This window comes from Haliaeetus leucocephalus, unplaced genomic scaffold (assembly GCF_000737465.1).
Source record: "Haliaeetus leucocephalus isolate CR32 unplaced genomic scaffold, Haliaeetus_leucocephalus-4.0 Scaffold730, whole genome shotgun sequence".
Lineage (NCBI taxonomy): Eukaryota > Metazoa > Chordata > Aves > Accipitriformes > Accipitridae > Haliaeetus > Haliaeetus leucocephalus.
The window spans coordinates 3,946,723-3,967,928 of NW_010973166.1; the positions used below are offsets into that span (position 1 = coordinate 3,946,723).

At 37.4% G+C, this 21,206-nt stretch overlaps 2 protein-coding genes across 2 annotated transcripts in view; one reads left to right on the plus strand and one right to left on the minus strand.

Moving 5' to 3' along the window:
* The window catches only part of TPR (translocated promoter region, nuclear basket protein), a 44,321-nt gene extending 42,363 nt beyond the window's left edge, over positions 1-1,958 (minus strand). The window contains 2 exon segments of the mRNA XM_010580698.1: positions 1-62; positions 1,780-1,958. The exon segment at positions 1-62 is cut by the window's left edge and continues 9 nt beyond it. Coding sequence (XP_010579000.1) covers positions 1-62; positions 1,780-1,930 — 213 coding nt within the window. The 5' untranslated portion in view covers positions 1,931-1,958.
* Positions 1,959-2,444: 486 nt separating this feature from the next.
* On the plus strand, positions 2,445-20,110 carry LOC104840025 (chromosome unknown open reading frame, human C1orf27). The gene is made up of 14 exons (XM_010580699.1): positions 2,445-2,484; positions 3,315-3,453; positions 3,884-4,015; positions 4,417-4,512; positions 5,661-5,767; positions 6,483-6,519; positions 6,643-6,783; positions 7,404-7,499; positions 8,024-8,089; positions 9,451-9,579; positions 10,266-10,356; positions 11,979-12,164; positions 17,236-17,328; positions 18,529-20,110. The coding sequence occupies exons 2-14, from the start codon at positions 3,355-3,357 to the stop codon at positions 18,594-18,596; spliced, it is 1,341 nt and encodes a 446-aa protein (XP_010579001.1). The 5' UTR covers positions 2,445-2,484; positions 3,315-3,354; the 3' UTR covers positions 18,597-20,110.
* The last annotated feature ends 1,096 nt before the right edge of the window (positions 20,111-21,206 follow it).

Genomic DNA, 21,206 nt, shown 5'->3' on the forward strand with positions numbered 1-21,206 from the left:
CTCATTTACAAGTCTCTCCTGACTTTGAGCCAGACGCTTTTCTACTTCAAAGTACTGTTGTTCTGCAAAATAACAATGTTATCTCAATTTCACTTAATAAACATTTCTTTTTCTTTCTCACCTTTATCAAGGATCCTTATTAATGGACATCTTTATTAAAGAACAGTATTTATAAAGAAAATATCTAAAAATAATAAGACTACAGTAGAATTTGGAGAAAAAAGTATTTTTGAAGGCAAAAAAGATACATTTCCACATTAAGTTAACATTGTTTAAAATACTTTTGTTAGCGTGGAAAGTGGTATGTTTCCAGCAATGATCCATAAATTAACAGCCTAACTAATTCTAATAGTTCTGTAACATTATTGATGTAGCTAGAGAGCATTTTATCAGCAAATTATGCAGCGTGGTCTCACCAACTTAAAACTTCTTTTACCTGTAGCATATTTCTATACACATACAATAAAATCCACATAACCCTAGGTATCAAAGATTTGATTTAGAAAACTCTTAATGAACACTTCTTAAAATGAACTCTTGTGCTCTATGCTGCATATCCCATAGCACTGAAAAAAATAATTAGATCTAAATTTTGGTTATCTGAAACAGTAACTGTGTCATAGAGCTTAACTGTAAAATACTTAGTAAAAGCAGAACTATTCTCACTCTCAGGCACAGTGGGCTTCTAAGGAAGCACTGAAAAACTTTTATTCATCTTATGCTTCCTATCATACCTTACAATTTCAAATAATGCTCCCCCCCCAGCCATATATGAGAAGAATGGACCTGAAAGAGACTAACCTGCTTAAATCAGTGGGCTACCTTAATTTACAGTACACTTTATTAATTCACTTTAGCAAGATTTTTATCATGAAAGAGACAGAAAGGTTGAAGGAAAGGTGGAAGTAAAGTTTACATCAGACGTATGTCACCTACCCGATACATTAACTCATATTCACAAGCCTGCCCAGCGCTTACACTCATCTACATTCTTCTGTCATCTCTACTCCAGTTCCCTACTGGTATTATTTTTCTGTGATGTAGTAACCTCCAAATCAATATAAAAACGTTGATTCTATCAGGAACATTTTATATGGAGAGGTTATGGTCTTCAACATGGAATTTAACAGCAAAAGTATAAACCTAAGGCTATCTGAGAGTTGGGTAAACGAATCGTTATTTCTCTGCCACAACTAGGATCAAAGCATGGTCTGAAGCATACCAATGCTTGTTATAAATGTGATTAAAGGCTGTTCTTTAAGCTCATTTCGAATGTAGTTTTAACCCTGAATAGTCCTTTGCAAAAGAAAAAAAAAAAAATCAGACTCCTTTTGCCAAGCGAAAGTGAGAGAAAAAACCCTATCAGGTCTCAACTGAAGGGTCCCTTCCCAGCCAGCGGGCATGCCCCCCACTTCAGGGCCCCTTCGCAGCCAGAGGACGCACACCCCCACCTCAGAGGCCCCAGGTCACCCCCCGAAAGCGTTTCGAAGACAACAACGACCCGTCAGGCCCAAGCTTCCCTCCATCCCTCCCTCCTCTCATCAGGAGGGACCGCGACATCGCGCGGCGGAGGAGGGGGCACCCGGCCCGACCCCAGCCCACCCGTTCGCACCCGAGCCGCAGGCCCGCTGCCTCTGCCCGAGCACCGGGACGAGCGGATACCGCGCAGCCCTTGGGCAGCGCGGCCCCCTCCGCACGGAGCAGCCCGGGGCCTGCCCCGTTCCCGCTGCCCCCTCACCTCCGTTCCCGTCCTTCCAGCCTCCCCCTCCCCAGACTCACCGCTGTCCACCTTGAAGCGCTCATGCCTGGCTCGGAGCCCGTCGATCTCGCTCTGCTGATCGGCCAGGAAGCGCTCCAGCTTCCCCTGCACCGGCTTGGGCAGCTTAGAGAGCTCGGCCCGCTCCAGGACCTGCTGCAGCACGGCCGCCATCTTGGAAGCAACCGCTGCGCTTTCCGGCCTAACCACTACCGGCCGCGACGCGCCCAAGGGTGCAGGCGCCGCATTGCCGCATGCGTGTGCAGGTGGGCCGCCCCCCGCGGAATCATGGGAAGTGTAGTTTTCCAGGCAAGGAGCGGCGCGCCACTAAGCACTTCCGTTTCCGGTAAGGCCATTCCTTCCACCATGTTGAGTGAGGCTAGAGTTGCGGGTTGATACATGAAGGCGGCTAAAATTGAGACAGGAGTCTCGAAGGCTTCGTCTCGAAGCTCGCCACGAGGCCGCTGGCCCTTCTAAGGCGTCCTGCGCGCCCGGGAGATGCAGGAGGAGGCGTCACAGCTTCTGCCACTCAAAGCATGGCGGCGCTGGCGCTGAGCTCTCCCTCTGCGCGCCCTTTTCCCGCGCTCGGGTCTGGGTTGTTGTGCGTCATCACCCTACGCCGGGGCGCGAGCGGCGCCTGCCGGTGACGCGGGTCGGCCCCGTGCTCGCCTGCGGCGCCGGCAGTAGTGGCGGCAGTAGTGGCGGCAGCGCTGAGGTGGTGGCGGCCGAGCTTGGGGACCCGGCGGCGGCCGCGGCCGTCAGGCGAGTGCGGGGAGCGCTTGGGGGCGGCCCGAGGCGGTGGGGGAGCTGCGCGGGAGCCACCGCCGAGCTGTGGGCCGGGCTGCAGTGCGGGTGCAGAGGTGCTTTTGGCCCTGGTCCGGAGCTTCAGCTCTGCCGTCCCTGTGCAGCTTTCTCCAGCAGGCACCTTTGCGGAGACTCAGAATACCCTTTGCTTTCTCATATTTAGTTTTTGTGAAAGTCCTCGGTGTGTAAAGCAGTTTTCAGAATAGGTCTGCGTGGAAGGGAGGGGTGTCAGTGGCAGTCCCCATGCCCTGGCTTCACATGGCTACTGATGGGAGCTGCAAGGATGGCCTTTTGGATAGTCCCCAGATGCTGTACTTCTAATGCCTTAGGAATTGGAATGAAAAATGTGCGTGGCATGTTTAAGTACAAGTGTGGAATTTAGCAAGTCCCTCAAAGAGGAATGTGAATGCAAAAACACGCACTTTACTGTCTGGCCTCTGATGAAACATGATGTAGCAAGAAGTTGTTGCTTGAAGACATGTTTTTCCTAGCATTTGTTTGCATTACTTGCCATGTCATTTCAGTGGCAGGTATTTAAAATAGCTTTCTTTCAAATAAGGGTCACATACTTCCTCTAGTATAGAGAACTATGTTTTTCATTTAAAAAATCAAACTTGCAGATCATAAAGCTACTTAACTAGCCTTTGTTGATAGATAAAGTATTAATCCATTCAGCATCTTTGTGCGAGACTCTTATTTTCATGTAACCAGTGTAGTATATATACTTTCTCTGACTTCATACGTTATTTGTTTTGTAGGTTGAAACTACAATACTTAGTCTAAAACCTGCAGTAATGGGTAGAACTTACTTTGTTGAGGAAGCTATTGGGCAGTATCTTTCAGACCTCAGCACAAAATTAAAGCCTTATGTCACTGGCCTGTTAATAGGGCAGGTAAGTGTGTAATATTTGAAGTCTGTTCTATTTGTTCATGTTAATAGGGGAAAACCCCCTTGGCCTTAATCATCTGGGATAAGCCTATTAACATCACACTGAGCTTGTATGATGCAGGAGGGTGGTAATATGACCAGAAGAGACTTCTCCAGAGGGTTTGCAGTGTCAGCCAACTACTCAAGTCTTTTAAAATCATTTTGTGAAAGATACAACACGTAGAAAAGAGATTAAAATCATAAAAATAAAACTTATCACTAAGCAAGGCATAAAGGCAAAAAAAAACATGAAGGAATTATTTTTGCAACAGATTACTACAGAGTTTAACAATACCTAGTATAAAGCAGCCCTTGCAGTTACTATGTTATGCAGTATAGTCTCAGATTTGATATCAACCTCATGGCATATTTGCTTATATTGATGTTTTTGACAGTGTTCCCCACAAAGAGACTACGTAATTCAGGCTGTTCGAACGCCTCCAAAGGAAGAGCAGAAGGAAGACAACATCAGTCCTTCAAAACTGGCATCCATCGATGAAGAATGGATAACTACACATGCCAGTCAGGTAGCACAGTGTGAATTAATGAAGGGCTTGGGAGGAATAGAAAGGAAGTAAGGTCGACAAAAACTACCTCATCACTTGTGTTGTCTCAAGACTTTTTCTCAAAGTAAAAGAACCTTCCTAACCATGCTAGGCACAGTTATTTTAAACCAAAATATCTGTATTTTTTTCAAAGTTCATGATGAAACAGAGACTTGATAGGACTGAAGCAAGAAAGTTTTCAAGATGTGTTTAGACATTTCAGAGGAACATATAAGTGAAGAACAGTCTTGCTTAATTCATTTCTTCTCTTGATGCGTACTTGCGTCATTAGAAAATTTTGATATATCAAGTTACATGCTTGCTAGATTTCTGATTCCTATTAATGTTCTTGGGGTTTTTTTTGTTGGTTTTTTTTTTTTTAGGTTTCTAGAATGCTTCCTGGAGGCTTATTAGTTCTAGGTGTATTTATTATTGCAACTCCAGAACTGTCAAAAGATTGTCAAAATGCTTTGCGCAAGGTAAGTAGACTTCCTGGTAGAAAGACAGGAATATCTTTGGGTGTGTAGCTGAGTAATCTTCTATCATTGACTTGAATATATATGGTTGTTTTGTTGCTTTATTTCTAAAAGCACATATGTTCTGGTTTGAGGTATGTTTTTGAGACTGAAACATCAGAAATTGCTGTCCTATGGGACTATAGCACACCTGGTATTTGCTAACTTTCTGTTTCTTGTGATGTTTGTTACTGTAATAGCAAATCTTATTGTATTTACTGGAAGTGGACATTCGGGCTTAAGGAAAACATCTTCAAGGTTAATGTTAAACTAAATCCTTGTGGCACAATTACTAGTAATGGTAGCATGTTAGCTTTTTTTGTCTGAATGAATTAGAGATGTTTATAGTAGTGAAAGATCTACAGCTCTGATTCCTCTAAAATGGATATCTTGTATAGAACTAGTAGTATTTGACTTAGGTGTGGGGGGTTATATTTAAAAACTACTTAGAATGTGCTACTGTCTGATAGATGTAAAATGCATTTTTTTTTCAGTATTGGGGCATCTAGTGCCACATTGAGTTTCTGTTCTGTAGATGTAGGTTCATTTTATCATTTTCATAAAGTAAGCATGATGAATGATTTAAACATAAGTAGGTTCTAAAGCTTAAGGTCCAAGATTCAGTTTTGGCAGTGCAACACAATCACATCTCAGTTGTGATTACTGAAACTAGCAGCCAACAAAAAAAGGTGAGCTGTGTCCAGGTGATCAGTGATTGCTGAATTAAAATTTGTTTTGTTTTGTTTTGTTTTTTTAATTAGTAGCTATTTTGCACAGCTGTCTTTCCTGATCCTCAACTGATAGATATAAAGCTGTAATATTTATGTGAGGAGAAAAGCATACAAGTTGAATATGTGAATGTGTGTTGCTTGGTTTGGTTTACAAGGAAGCTGAATTAAGATTTCACAAGTGACTTTCGCTTTGGAGTGGTTGCCTATGAGTCTTTGTTGAATGTTCTTCTAACATGACATTTTGTGACATGGAAGCTGTATTTCCTGTTTATACATAATTATGATATCACTTGGACTTAGAACTTCAGTACAAGACGATTTTCCAGAAATTATAATGCATTATTTTTGTGAAAAAATCCATTATACTTTTTTCATCTTTAGCTAATCTTCTCAGTGGAGAAGTCCTTGACTAAAAGAAGACTCTGGAAACCTGCTGAGGAGGAGGTCTCGGAAAGAGCCGCTCTTCAAATTTGTTCTGCTACAAGAAAGTATCCTTTATAAACAAGCTTTATTGATTGAGACTGCTATCCCCAACCTCTTTTCTGTAGTTATTTCTGAATAAATGATAAATTGCGAGGAGGAAGTTGTTTCAGTTCAGATAGGCATAGATCAGTAACTTGAAATCATGAAGTTTTCTGATTACCCATGAGTAAGACTATTGACCCTCTTATCCTTGCAAAATTTTCATAATTTCTTACTGTTAGGTTTGTTTGTGTGGTGGCATCAAATTATGCATTCCCCAGTCAGTTTTGATTTGCATAAATTTAAGATAACATCTAAAAAACTGTATAGCTTCTTGAGCTTGCTATTACCAATGATATTCTACATGGAAGTGGGGAAGTAGTGGGCATGTGGGATCTGTACTAGTGCTGCAGAAGAATGCTGGGTCTGTTGATAATGAGATAATACAAGCAGAGAAAGCAAGGTTTTTCCTTGGAGAAGTGAGAGAGACAAGGACAAATTACAAATTGGTGCATTGGTGGCTCTCCCTGTGAATACCTATTGATCTTAATATATTTGTAAGAGATGGGATAGCATCACTATGGTAGTTGGAGTTTACAGTCAAATGTTTTTCCACTTTTTTTACACTATTGAAAGGTGAGAACTTTCTTCAGTAGTAAAGTAAAGGACAAAGTTAATTGTGAATTGTTCTTACTCGGGTTTTTTTGCCTTTCACTGGATCTTTTTCTTTAAGTAGCAAAGAGTAGTTTGCCGAACCTATGATGTACAAGATCCAAAGGTAAGCTCATAATCCTGTCTGTACAGCTTTTAATGCATGACAAGCAAAGTTTCAAGAAAAAAATCTCTATTTGAGATATATAGTGTTTTGTATAGACTCTTTATTGCTTTTTTCTGTTCTCAGAGCTCACCTAAACCAGCAGATTGGAAATACCAGAGTGCTCTGTCTGCATCCTGGTTGGCTTTGAACTGTACAGTAAATGTTAATATTCACATTCCACTTCTTGCTACTTCACCGAACCATGACTTGGAGAAAAATACCAAGGTAACTAACTGGCTGCACCAGTTTTGTGGTTGGTATCTACACTATTTGTGTTGAAAATTAAATGAGAGAGAAAGATTTGAATAGTGTGAGTAGAGGAGTAGGACTAATCAGCGGAGAATGTTTGGCAGTTATTCCTCTTTTAAATGTAATTTGAAGTTACTATGAAGCATTCATAGTATAAAAAATGTGGATGGCTTTTCTTCTGCTGTGCTTAGTGTGGCAGTTTCCTTTGCTCAGAATTATTTGGCGGTTGTCATGAGTATTCCAACTAAAGTCTCCTGCTTCACTTACTGAAAGTTTACATCCAATTAGAACAGAGTTTAGGGGTGCTTTTAATATGAATTGACTGTCAGTAGTCTGCATCCCTCTACAAAAATCAGATCCCTGGGGTAGCACTTGAATATTTTAAAATGCTTGTTTCTTAATGGATATATTTTGAACTTGTTGGTTTTAAGATTTAGCTTTGGAAAAACATAGACAGATTTTTCAGAGACTTTAAAACTCTCTCTGAGTAACTGTTGAAACATGTTTGTCTATAATTTCAGCATGATACTGTCCAACTGTTTTAGTGAAATTCTCTTACCTATTATGAGATTTTTGTGTTTCCACTTTTTTTAAAGAATGGGTTAAATCGATGGTCAAAACAGATAGAAGACAGCGTTTTTCTGATCAATGGACAAATTAAAGATGATGATACAGAACTACTGGAAGGGCAGGTGAGTACCAAATAACAAGGAATTGAACTCTATTAGATGTGTAGTTAGAACCTCCAGTGTGATAAAGCATTGACTGAGATGTCTTCTGTACAACATTTGTTGATCTAATTGGCCTATTTTGGGTAACTAATACGCTGGACTGCTTGTGTTCCCATCTTCATTGCTGCAGATTGCCTGTTTTTCTTCTGGCAATGTGAATGCAATAATTATATGTGAAGTTTGACTAAAAATTTTTCTATGTGCTATCTCCTCAGTAAACAACATGAGTAAGGTGTGAATGTAGGTGATAAGATTTCTAAGACCTACATATGTCTAAATGTTTAACAAAGAGTGGAAGCACCTTGTTTGGCTGATACATTCATCTCCTTTTAGTTTTGTATTTATATTCTCATGGCTGTTTTCTATATGCCATTGTTCTTTCTTAAAAGCTGTGAACTAGGACACATTTTATACCATAGTGAGGAGACTTTGATTTGGGATATTTTTTTTCTTGTTTCATGACACAAAGAATTTTTTTCCCTCAGAAAAAGTTAAGAGGAAATACTCAGTCCAGCACTCAGTTTTCTGATGTCAAGGTTCTGACACAGCTGGTAAGTATTCAGTGGTTTGTAAAGTATAACCTCGCTGTTATCTTATAAAATAGAATAAAAAATGAAATAGCATTCTGAATTATTGTCTAGAAATCCAGATTACTTAATCCTAAGACTTTTTTTTTTCCCCCATGGATATTGACTGTGAAACTGATTGTGGACAGATCTGCATATTTTGTGTGTTCAAAAATTCTTGTGGTGTGATAACCACGTTGTCTAAGAATTGCACAGTACAGCTGCAAGGAAAATTTGAAAAACTGGTAATAGAAGTAAAGTCCTTTAAACTAATTCATTTGATAGTAGGATACCTGTACATACCTGCGTACATTGATTTCAAGGTGACTTTGCATCATTCTGAAGTTCAGAATCACCCCCACACTTCAGCTTGCCATGGCTAGCTATGGACATTTACTTGAATGATTTCATCAGAAGCTCAGTCACTAGTTCTGGATTAAGGTACAGACCCTGGGAGCTGAATCGTAAGCTGGAGCTGTTGGGTCTGTGTCAGGAGTTTCCTCTCTATCAAAGTTTATGCTGACTTGAACCCTGAATTAGGTGCACCAGTCTAGGTCCTAAGTGCGTCCAGGCATTGTTTTGTTCTTGCACAACACAGGCCATACAGTTTTGTCAGGTAGTTCCTGGATTCTCTAAAGTCATGTTTAGCAAAACCTCCAGAAATGTATAAAATGCCATTTTAAAGACTTGGTGAGTATCTCAGCTTCTTTTGTTGTTACATTGGTCCAATGGTTAATTGCCTCAGAAAGGAAAGCTTTTTGTTTTGGCAGAGATAGTTTGCGCAGTTTATGTGGAAGTTATGCATCCCTGTGTTTCCAGGTGTTGTCTTAGAGTGCTTCATGCAGCACAGTAATTGTTTTGGTAATTAGGGTGAATATTTCTAGGCAACAGTTTGATACAGTTCTAAATATGACCACATTTATAATTTAGTACTGACTGATGAGATGACACTCAGGATACCACAGGTTATGCATACTATATAGTAAAAATACAAACTTCATCTTTTAAAAAAAAAATCTTAAAAATATTTATAGATTGCAATACTAATTAGCCACAATCTACTTGCCTGAAAAGTTATAGAAGTCTCATAGACACAAATATTTAAATTGCAAGAAATGGAATGTCTGGAAAAGTATATATATTCTCCATAATGGAAAAGGAGAGAGATTTTCAGTCTTAACTAACAAAACTAAAAAAAAAAAAAAGAAAAAAAAAATTAATTATGAGGGAAAACAGGCTATATGTAAACATCTTAAGGTATGCTATTAATTTCCTACTTCTGTTTTTTGTTACTCATGCTGCAAGTGCCTATGTAACAAGATAAAACAAACATGTTTATTTTTCAGTCCCAGGGTTCAAGTCATAGATCAACAGCTACAGTCCAGGTCTGCAGTGGTTCCATAAATCTCAAAGGTGCTGTGAAATGCAGAGCCTATGTACATAACAACAAGCCAAAAGTTAAAGAAGCTATTCAGGTAGTGAAAAGTTTTTTTAGTTAATCAGAAACATTTTTATGAAATACAAGAAATTTGTCATACTGCTTTTTTTTTGCCAAAATGACATGGTCTAAACTGGTGTTAAGATGTTCATTCCCTTGAACATATGGATTTTTTTAGAAGCCATCTGTGTGTGTGTGATTGATTCAGTTCCTTTTTCACTTTTAGCAGGCATGTGTCCTGTTGCTAAGGCTGTTCCATGATGAAACTTTACACAAATTGTCAAAGTGATTAGGCTGTGACAAATTTTCTTAAAATTAAGAAAAGGTTACAGACTATATTTTTGTATGTATAGGGGGAGAATACAGATTTATTTGTTCAGTTATTTTTTTTCCTGTTATTGAGTCAATGCCTTGTGATTATTTTTGTTTGTTTTTATTTTAATAGTAATGTCTAGAAGTTGTCAGTTCTTATTCTAACAATACTAACATTCTCCTCAGCTTTTAATTTTTGTTTTGTTATTTTCTTTTTTGTTTTTAATTCTTTTGATGTTAGCTTCTCTTTATTGGACTTATAAAAATTCTCTTTAGAGTTTTTATTTTCTGGAAAAACTGTTCTTTCAACATGGGTTAAACCCTATAAGGGACTTCTTTTGTTGTTTCTTACTAGTCAAAAACTTTGCAAATGGCTTTTATATTACTGATGTCTTCGCTTTGTCTTTGCAGGCTTTGAAAAGAGACATAATAAACACATTGAGTGATCGCTGTGAAATACTATTTGAAGATCTCATTATAAATGAAGGACCTCACAAAAAAAGTAGGAATTCAGAGAAAAACCAGCTTACATTTGCAGTGAATTTTGGTTCTTGTAGAAAATTCTGCTAGGGTACTGAAGTTCCAGTTTGGTTAGAGCAGAATAGAAAGCAAATAGCATAATTTCTGTTTGGCAGCCTTGACTTTTTCTTAAATCATGAGAATTTTTGTCAAGTGCAGAAAGGTTCTTTGGCATCCCAGTTTTCATACAAAGTTTGTGTTCAGTTCTCATGACCAGAAAATGCAATTTCAGCTTCTTTCTCACTGATCAGAAATTTTGTAATTTTTAAAAATACTGTAGCTGAAACTCCCGTCACTGAAGTTCTAACTGTAACTTGCACATTTTACATTTTTATGTTGGTTTTTTTTTTTTTTTTAATCACTGTACGGTATTCCTATTAATATTGAAGTATGCTAAAACTTGGTAGGATTAAAAGAACCAGCTGGGCATGGCCTTCCATGTTCTTATATCACCTATGTTACAAATGATAGTGGACATGAGCTTTGAAGTTTAATAGTTCATCTCCATTAAATTAATTATGGCATTGTATGTGGTGATTATTATGTGCAGAAGTATCCTGATTATTTTTTTTCTAACTAACTGTACAAATATATAATTTGTGTTGTCTCTGCCCCTGGACTTCTTTCTCTTCATCAAATACTATTTTACAGTCTTTGTGTCTTTTAAAGAAATAGATCTTATTTCAGCACCGTGAATAACTGCTGGATTGCATTAGCTTGAATTTAACAGAGCACCATGCAGCGGCCAGAACACAATGCAAATTGATCTGATGAAAATAAAACTTCCTATCATGATTATATTAAAAACTAAGGGGTTATATGCTGAGACCAGATCTCCTAGCTCATGCTGCGTGATTCTTTAAACTTCTTTGAGTCACTGCAATGGTATCAAGTTATCTTCTTGTTCTTTTGTTGTTTTTTTTAAACCAAATATTATTGGTTAATTGAAATATCGATTTGAAGATCTTATATAAAAGAAAAGCCTTTTAAAAGATACTATCTTCGGTAGTGATTTTAGAAAAAATAGAAGAGAAATGGAAACCGGCTGATTGTGTAAGGAAAAATTATTCATGTTCAGAATTACTATTTACTTTAGGATAACATGGTTTGTTTTGGTGTTAGCCGGCTTTATCCAACCTGCATGATTTAAACTTGTGTTCAATTGCATGCAGTTTTCCATTTCCTCTTTAGGTGGCACCCGTACTTTGTGGCTTTATGGCATAAAGCAGCCAAATATTTTCAATGCTTTGTGGTGTTGAAATCGTGCTGTTTTGTGTACACTCTTATGTGCAGTCTTTCCTAGAGTTCTTTTCTAGTCATTCTAAACATGAAAAAAGTTCTGTTTAACATTTTATGGTCTGTTTTGGAGGTCTCGGGTATTTCTGGAGAGACTAATGTAAGAATATAAATCAGTATAATAGCAGCCAAAACTTTCATAAAACAGAAACAACGAAACAAGCCATGCCTGAAAACAGGTTTTTTACACAGAAACCTTGAGCAGTTCTTTTGCAATAGCTTTATCTTATGATCAGAGATTAATAAGGAATCTTACCATAGCTGGCAAGGCTTTTATTTGGATGGTTTTTTTTTCCCCTTTTCTTTCAGGTTTTGAGAGGGAGTATCATGTCTTACCTCAAAGACTGTTTGTCCCTGTTGCTGGATCCAGTGTGATGCTCAGTGATTATAAGTTTGGTGATGAGGCCACTGGAGAAATTCAGGAACGTTTTGTTGAGATGTTAGATCAATGTGTGCAAGCTGAAGATATCCATATAGCAGAGGAAATTAACACAGGTAAATACAGTATCTGAGAACCAGGATAGACTGCATCATGGATTACAAAAATGTTGACTAATGGCATAGGCCAGTTTTACCCAGATATGGATATGCTTAAAGTTGGCTTACTTCATATCAAGCTCTAAGGGTTTATATCAATCTAATTACAGCTTAAATATATTTGTGAAAAGTGGTAAGGGTTCTTGCAGTTTTTGTATTTGACTTGTAACAGACCTTTCTTTCTTCTCTCAGATATTTTGCTCTTTCGCTGCATTATCTATGCAATCGTGGTTGCAGCTCATGAACTACAGTAGATACATAAATATATGGCTTAACAAGGTTAGCATACATTACACTGCACATGAATTAAAGGTGATCGTATATTAGCAAATAAACTGTAAAAAAACCCTGTAAAGCTTTATATTATGATTACTTTTTTAGTAGTTCAACTTTGCTGGTTTAAATGCTGAGTAGTTCTGATACTACATAGAATAAGAAGTTGAGAGCTTTAGTCAAATCTACTGTTTTATCACTAAATATTAAAAAAATACATATATAGTCTAATGTGTCTTTCAGGAAGATGTCATGCTAAAACCTGACTCTTTCAAAAGTACAAAGTACCTTTCTTTGTTCTGAGTGTTTTAATTTATGTATCAAATGCAGTGCCCATAAATGAAATTTTATGATTCACCCAAAATGGGAAGAAAATAGAGAGAGCTTTTCCTTTTCTACTGCATGTCTTATAAGTTTATGATCTGATTATAAGACTTTTATATTTGTTTTAATACAAATATTTTGCTATAACCTAGTTACTGACTTTTTTCTGAATATTTCTGGTTTATATCATTTCCTGTTGGTGGTTTTTTTTCTTCCCATACAACTTTGATTTCAATGTAGGAGTCAAACCTGTAGTTGAAATGCTTCCTAACGATACTTCCTGTGATCTTACAGAAGAGATTTCTTTTATTCCCTTTTTTGCCTCATAAATGTGAATGAGCTGCAGGTTACAGGTTTATAATAAAATTCTTAATTTCAGAGCTAACCATAAATTCTTACGTCTTTCTAAATTGATCAGTTTTCCCAGGCTTTAACTAAAGCTGTTAGCAGTGAATCTGATTCATTATCTCAAGAAGTAAAAGATGTACACAGCTCAGGAACCTGAACAAAACCAGGAAAGCCAATAAAAATCTCTCTTGCATTATAAGATTAACTTTTATAATCTTAAAGCTAATTATTACTGAGCTTTAAGGAATTAGTATAACTTAGGGATGCAAATTAATATTTCTGTAACAGTGGAGAAAGGTGTGGGAGGGAAAGAGAAGATGATTCAGTTTGGATTCATTGCTTGTGTAAGGATGTATGATCTGGAGGTAGGAAGAAAGCATGATTTAGACTAACAGCAATACATCACAAAGATTTGATGCCATTAATAGGCGTAAAATGATGTCCAGGTAGCTCACAAAATGAGTTTGTATGTTCTTGTAGCTTGCTGGTTATAGAGTTAGGAGTGTGGGATTTATTTTTCTTTTTTAAAAAAAAATGTAAATTTAAGTAAGTGCATAGCAGAGGAAAGGAAAGAAAACATACAAAGAGGATTTTGGTAAAAACTGAGTCTGGCCTTGTCCCAGTGAACACCATGAAATTTGTCCGTAAAATGGGTTCTGTTAGTAGCGATGATGATAATAATGCTCTCAGCACAACAGTGTTAGATTCTGGTAATCATTGTTACTCCGTTAGTAACTTGTGATTTATGTATACGCTTTTATTGATGCCAGGAAGGCTGTTTTAGAAATTAGACTTGTTAACTGTGTAAGAAAAGTGTTCTGCATTGTAAAGAAAAGCATTAATTTTGCAATTTGATTTTTATTGGTACTTTAGTATGAAGTGTTTAAGTATTGCTGTAAATGTGTTTTTGTGACACAATGAGAGTTTGGGGTTTCCCTTGTGTAAAGGCTTCTTCAGTGCATTGTTCCAATTTGGGTAGCATTTGTTGTTTCTCAAAGCTTAGCATTATCTTTATTAATAATAGTCAATATTCAGTAATGGTGTAAAAATTGGTTTGTAGTGAATTTTGACATTAGCCTTTCTGTTTGTATCACGATTCCTGTGGTCTTAGGCACCAACCTTGAATTAAGTGGAAATGCTATCCATAGTGAAGTTCTGGGGAAAGTTTGCTGATAAAAAGAATTGTTTAAAATTCAAGAACTTGAGCAGGCTTTTGAAATAATTTCTTTTTTTGTTGCTCTTTAAAACATGCACTTGAGAAGAAGAGGATCTAATCAGTACAGCCAAAAGTTATTTTTTTAAGCAGCTTTTAGTCAAAACATATGAAATAAAGATATTTTGAGAAGGTCAGTTTCGTGTGCTTAGTATGGCCTCTGCTGCTGTCTCCTACGCTTTGTTCTCTTGATTCCTTGTACAACTCTCCAGTGAGGTCACTACTGGGTCATGCTTTAAAACTGTTACATGGAAAATAGGAAGTAAAACCTGACCTATTTATAATTGAAAGATATAAATAGCTCTAACATTGTAGCTTCAAGGTATTTAGTGTTTTAATACACGCAATTGATAGCTCTGCCTTTATGATCGGCGTTACTAAATCCATGCCCCTTCTTGGTACAGGGGGTGGTGGTGGTGGTGTGTTAAATACCCTGAGTGGATAAACATAAATAAGACTTCAGTAGTGGTAATCGCTCCCCTATCTTTGTTAACAAATTGAAGAATTAATGAAGAATTAAGGATTCATATAATTGGTACGAGAAAGCATCTGCTTTTAAAAATTCTTTGTGTGATTTATACTACAGCTGCATCACATGCAAGTCTTCCATAACTTAATGACAAAAATGCCTTTGGTAACTAAAGATGTTTCAAAGGTGTTTCTTTCTTTTTTCTTTTTTCTTCTTTCTTTCTTTTTTTCCCCTGAGCAAGCGAGCATTGCTGCCTTGATGTGCAGCTTCAAAAGTTACCTTCAGAAATGTGCAACAGTTCTTACGAAGGTGCAAAGAAACATAAAGTTAGAGGGCACAAACTATCCTACTTGCTCATTAAAAGTAAAGCAGAAGGAAACCTGCTGGATCTAGACTTCAGAGGTGACCCAAGAAATGTGGTCAGCTTCTCTAAAAGTGGTATGTTGTTTTAGGGAATTGAAAACTGTTGTAGTGTGGAGAGAATGTGGTGCTCTTAACTGTGCTAGTTAAGGTACTTACTTAAAAAACTATCTTGCAACAATTAATAATTCATTTACTGTAGTTGAAGATATCTGCTCATATTTTAGGCAGATAAGGGTGTGTTTTCCTTTGCACAGAAAAAATAATGATGAAACTACGGCCTCATTGTGGACCAGTGGGCTTCAGAGATATTTGATAATTTATCTTCAAAAAAGCACCCCTTGCATTGAAATGTTGTGTCCTTATTTTTATTTTACATGTATGTGCAGCTTGCAGGGAGATCTCAAAGCCATGTTTATGCTTAATGTGTGCATATATATTTGTGTGTATATCTATGTATCTTTCTAGCCTGGTAAGTTTTGTATCAGACAGTTATTAATTGCTCTTCTGTAGTACATCGTATACAAAGTCAGTGGGTTCAGGATAAAAATGGCTAAAGACAGATCCTAAATGTCTAGCTTGAGTGCTTTTTTTGTAACAACAGATCTTGTGCAAGTTTGACTTAAAAAGAATTTGAAGACAATCATGCACATGACTCACCTTAGATGACAGAAGCAACCTTTCTGATCACATATCTAGATTATACATTTCCCCCATAGTTAATGATATGATAGAGAAAGTACTTTTCCATGAATCATTTTCGTATGAGTCATACAAGGGGTGTGCCTTATTACTCAACTATGTAATTTGTAATTTATAGGTGATTGACAGCCCCACTCTGGGAATGGGAGATCTGTTTTCATTTAGATCAGTATTCCATGGGCTGCTAAAACTTGATATCTGGTACTGCTGTGGGTTTTTCTTCTTCATCTTCTGGACAAGAACAATCTGTTAGGCTTTTTTTCTTATCTCAGCATGCCCATTCTGTTCTTTCCGAAGACATCCAGATCTCACTGCAATAGCACAAACACTTTCTCCTACTGTTTACTTGTCCAGAAGATGTTTGCAATAGTAGCTACTGAATTGTAGTCAGAACTTTTGGCAAGTGATGCCTTAGCAAACTATCCTGGGAACAAGAATGCAAATTGAAGACCTTTGGCCTACCACCATCAAGTAGCCTTATCACTGAACTAGGTAGTCCAAAGCATGCTTGCTCTATGTGGGATACATGAACAAGTGCAGCTAGAGGACTTAAGATTAATCCCCTTCTTTCTCTCCTCCCCCTCTCTAACAAGCTGGATATAGCCAAGTGATTAGGGAAATCTTTGGAAAGGAAATAGATACAGATTTGAATCCCATCAGTCTGGAAATAGAATCAAGCTCTCTCACATCCTGGCTGAGCAGTCTAAGGATTTAGTAACTTCCAAAGGGGAATGTGTCCTTTATGCCTGCTCTACAAGTGTATTTTTAGCAGATCTTCAAAAAGGAATTTCTGTGCTTTGAAAAAGAGCATCTATGGCTGTTGGGTAGGGAGGTGATGCTGGGCTCACTCCATGTAGCCTGAACTCTGGACAGATGGCTTTGAAGGAAAAACTTTGATCTTGGAAGGTGGTTAATGGTTCATTTTGGTGGTTCCCGCTCAGAGTAGTGAAATTCTTCTCAGGTTATGTAAAGGGGGTTGGATATGTTACTCTGGATGCAGGGTGTGGAAAATGAGTTTTGGAAGAGGAGCTCCTTCCCAAATGTATTTTTTCGCTTTATTTTTTCGCTTTATTTTTTCGCTTTATTTTTTCGCTTTATTTTTTCGCTTTATTTTTTCGCTTTATTTTTTCGCTTTATTTCTTCTTGTCCAGCCATATGGAATAGTTTAGTGCTATGCTGTTGCTACTGTACCATTTCTACTGCAATAAACTCTTCTTTCTACTATAAATGTACTTTATAAAGTTGATAGGAAGTTCTTGGCCTTTTGCATTAATTCAACTGTAAGACACAACTGTTAGCTTTTCACCTGATATTTACTTCTTCACTTGATTTCCATGCAGTTGATATTTGTCCAGTTACTGACAACACGGATGACACACAACAGCAACAACTGACAAAAGCAACACTGCTGTTGAAACTTCAGCAAAATATGGGTACGTTACTTCCCTGATTTTTGCTATGGCAATCCAGAAATTATAATGGCCCCTTTCAGTACTGTTAGATTCCACAGCATTATTAATAAACTGGTGAGATTAATACAATACTTTTCTAAAATGAGTTCCCATTTCAGTATTGTAGGTGCAGGGTGTTTCTGGGGAAGAAAGAACCACAGCCTGCTCTTGAAACAAAACCGGTGTTTGCATTCGTTTAGCCTACAAGTCAATACAAAAGGCTCATGTAGCTTTATTCCTTTTTTAGAGAGCCACCACTTCTATAATTCTGTATTTTAAAAAAAAACAACACAGTTGAATGGCTTTGTCAAGTAGGCATCCGTAAATCGGCTAGTGACTCACAAATCTTCAGAAGCTGACAAATACATATGGGCTTGGGTGCTAATTGTCAGCCTCAATAATTCAGGGAACACCAGCTGCAGAACTCTTCTTTCAAATACAACTTCTCCATGATACTCCATAGTCCAGCTCTCAGATGTCTGTCTGCACTTAGTACAGTTCTCTTTGCTGTGAGTTTTGACTGTCTTTTCATATTAAAATACACTTCAGTCGTCAAAACAGTAACTTTTGTTTTCTATTAATGCTTAGAAGTAGAACATGGTAACTGGAAGATTAAAGAGTAGTAGCAGTAAATATGTGTTTGCTTTGGATGTAAAAATGTTTTCCCTTGAATCATCACTCAGGTGTTCTGTTTTTTTGTGTCATCTTCTCAGCTGCATCAGTAACAAGCATGTTAATCAACAGGAAAATGGCTGTTGTGCTACAAAGACTTACAGAGTAGATGTAGTGCAACACAGACAAGAAAAAACTTAATAGCTTTTGTTTCTTAAAGCTTAAAATTTTTGCTATTTTTCCTAGCCTGATTCCTAGAATTAAGCAGTAGTGCAGAGTCAGTGCGTTATTTTATGGGCCAGGACATGGCCAAGTTACTACAGAAGTATGTGGTCATCTGGATTTCTGGAAGAATCCTGCTCTGATTAGAAATGTCATGTGGAGCTTTTATAATTTAACTATCTGACATCGTAGCTGTAGATTTAGGCTTCACAGTGGTAGATGTTTTTTGGGGTGGCTTTTATTTCTCCTCCTGCTTGCCATTCACCTGGACCCTGCCCTCCACACCCTAGCTGCTGTTGACTGTGCTGCCCTTGCCACTCACTGAATGCATTTCCTTTGTTATTTTAGGTGTGGTAATAGCAGCTGCTGTTGCAGTCTTTGCATCGATCTTCTCTTTCAATTACTTCAGTGATTAAACTCAAGCAACTGGACCTTCATGGAAGTATTGGCCAGTTACAAGATGGAAACATCTGGGTTTAATATATTAGTAATTAAGAATTGTTGCCTAAATATTGCCAGTTAGATGTGCAATATAAATTGTAATGATAGGTTCAGTTACCTTGTTCCAGCATGCACTTACTATATATCAAGTAGAATCATGCAGTTACAGTATCAGGTAGAAGGTGAATCAAGTTTACAAGAAACTAACCCTGTTGCTTTGTATAAATGAATGGTAGTATTATTTTCTAGAAGGATCCCTTAAGTAAATGTAGAACTTCTTCCTACTTGCTGTTTTAATGCAAAATGCTATCACTGGTGTTTTTCAGGCTATTGGTAAGACTAGCATAGTTACCTGGTGTGACGATTCTTCCTTTAAAGGTTCCTTTGCTAAGAGAACTCTTATCTCGTTAAAGTTAATTGGGGAAAAATTAGATTTAATGCAGCCAGCATTTCACTATATGCATTGGTTTAGATAATATTGGTTAACTAGCATAATAGGTATACAAACAGTTTCTCGTAGTTTCAAGACTAGACCAATTCAGCCTGTAAATACCTTAGTTCAAGACCTGGAGAACTCAGAAGTCAGTAAAATGCATAGAACTTTTGAGATGTGTATACACCACCTTTTATTCAGTGACTCTTAAGGACTTCTCTGTCCAGCTCCGATTCAATCATCATTCTCTTGGAATATTAACTATTTCAGCAACAGCTACATCTAGGCAGCCCTTGTGGATTAACTTGTAGATGGATGCAAGTTGTCAAAACCTGTTTGCTAATCAGGATTTTTAGCCTATAAACAGATAGCTCTTGATTATGAGATATTCTCCTGGGTATGTTAGGTGATAACATGATTGTTTACTTGCCATGAGGAGAGTGGGAGGAGGGAAAAATTCTGGTAAGGTTAGTAAAGAATAATTTGTGCATGAAATGTGATGTTTACTTGGATCTGAACTACAATAGAAAAGAATTCCAGATTTTAGGGCGTTTTAATACCACTGCAAATTTCTTTTTTGTATAAAGGCACTGGAACACTAAGAAAAAACATAAACATTTTGGTTGTAAAGCATAATCAAGGATGTGCTGGGATACTTTTAATAAAAGGCAACTATGAGAAAGGTGTCTTAAATACTATTGCCTCATTTGGGTATTCCATTTTTACATGTTTGGAGAAAGACCTGCTTTTACTATAGTAACTATTTTGGAACACAGTGTTGATCTTTTGTGCTTAGTATTGCTCAAGTAGGGCCTCTGAGAGGAAAGTGAATGTTGTAATGGAGGCACTGTTTTCAGCTGCTGCATGTTTTATAGATACATGTTATTCTGTGCAAACAGGTGGAATCAATAGGCAAGATGTCATTATGCAGAAGCAGTTGATTCCAGGAGAGGTTGAGTGCTGTCCAGAAGAAGATGAATTTTGCAATGTGCTTCAAAATATGGTTGGTTTAAAAATTGCTCTGCTAAAGTCTATTAGAAGGAGGAACAAGGGAGTAATGAGAAGAAAGAAGTTTGTCTTTTGTCTCTCTTTGTCTCTCTCTTTTTTTTTTTTCCCTTTTTTTTGGGGGGGTGGGGAGTATGCTTTCAGAGGTAAAATACAAAACGGTTATTCTGTAGTTGCCTGTTACTTGAAACTCAGCCATAGACATGAAGAACATTTGAGATGCTAAATATCTTACAACAGAGAAGAAAATTGTCATGAAACAGTCTTCCAGTAGTTCTTGGTTAGCACCTGTGGTCTAAAAATTAGAGTTTGTTTGGAGGTGTTATTCCCTAGCAAAGAACTCTGTTTTTCTTTCTGCCCTGCAAGCTTATTCAGTGTTTAGTAAATGAACCTTTTCTTTATGGCGTTTCTACAGGCGTTCAAATTAATCCTTCAGCTTATAACTAACTAGGTATCAAGGATCTGTGGAAGTCTAATTTTCCAATTTGAGGTTGGAAGAAGGCAAAGAAAGAAGTTGCTTTGGATGAGATTTCTGCTTTAATACAGGAGACTGCATTTAACTACCATGTGCAGTAAGAAAATAACCCTGTCAAAGAAAAAAATGAGTAATTTGACTTGTATCTACAGATTGAGCCTTCCAGTCATCCTGCCATGAGGAAATAGTGGATGTAGAAGAAAGCAGGTTCTCACTTGCCTAAGAATTACAGAACTAACCAAGAGGGGATTTCATTGTTGTTTTGTTTCCAATCCTTTTTGTACTGTTAACCATTGATAACATAAGAAAATGAGTTCTTTAAGAAAAACAAAAAGGTGTGTTTAAGAAAAAAAGGAAAGCAACCTTTTAGAAGTCTATTTCTTGACTACTGCTTAACTTTTGCACAGATTTCATATAGGTTTATCCTTTTCCTGCTATCTATGTAATCTTCTGAAGCTTTCAGTTGGTGAAAACTCCATCATGACTGAAACTGAGCTTGTTAACTTGTATCCATGACTTCAGATATATTTTTATTTTAATATGTAAGAGTCTAGAGGAACAGTTGGGACTTCCACATCTGGAAATCTGGCTCTTCCAAGTGTAGTTCTAAAATTGATGTTATGAAATAACTTTACAGAAACCTTATTCTCTGTGCTATGTAGTTTTAAAATG

What these genes read in the sequence shown, in the direction of transcription:
- LOC104840025 (XM_010580699.1), top strand. Translation starts at nt 3,355, where the DNA reads ATGGGTAGAACTTACTTTGTTGAGGAAGCTATTGGGCAGTATCTTTCA. An exon ending in CTGGCCTGTTAATAGGGCAG is followed by an intron (nt 3,454 to 3,883) that starts GTAAGTGTGTAA and finishes TGTTTTTGACAG; the next exon opens with TGTTCCCCACAAAGAGACTA. An exon ending in GAAACTTCAGCAAAATATGG is followed by an intron (nt 17,329 to 18,528) that starts GTACGTTACTTC and finishes TTGTTATTTTAG; the next exon opens with GTGTGGTAATAGCAGCTGCT.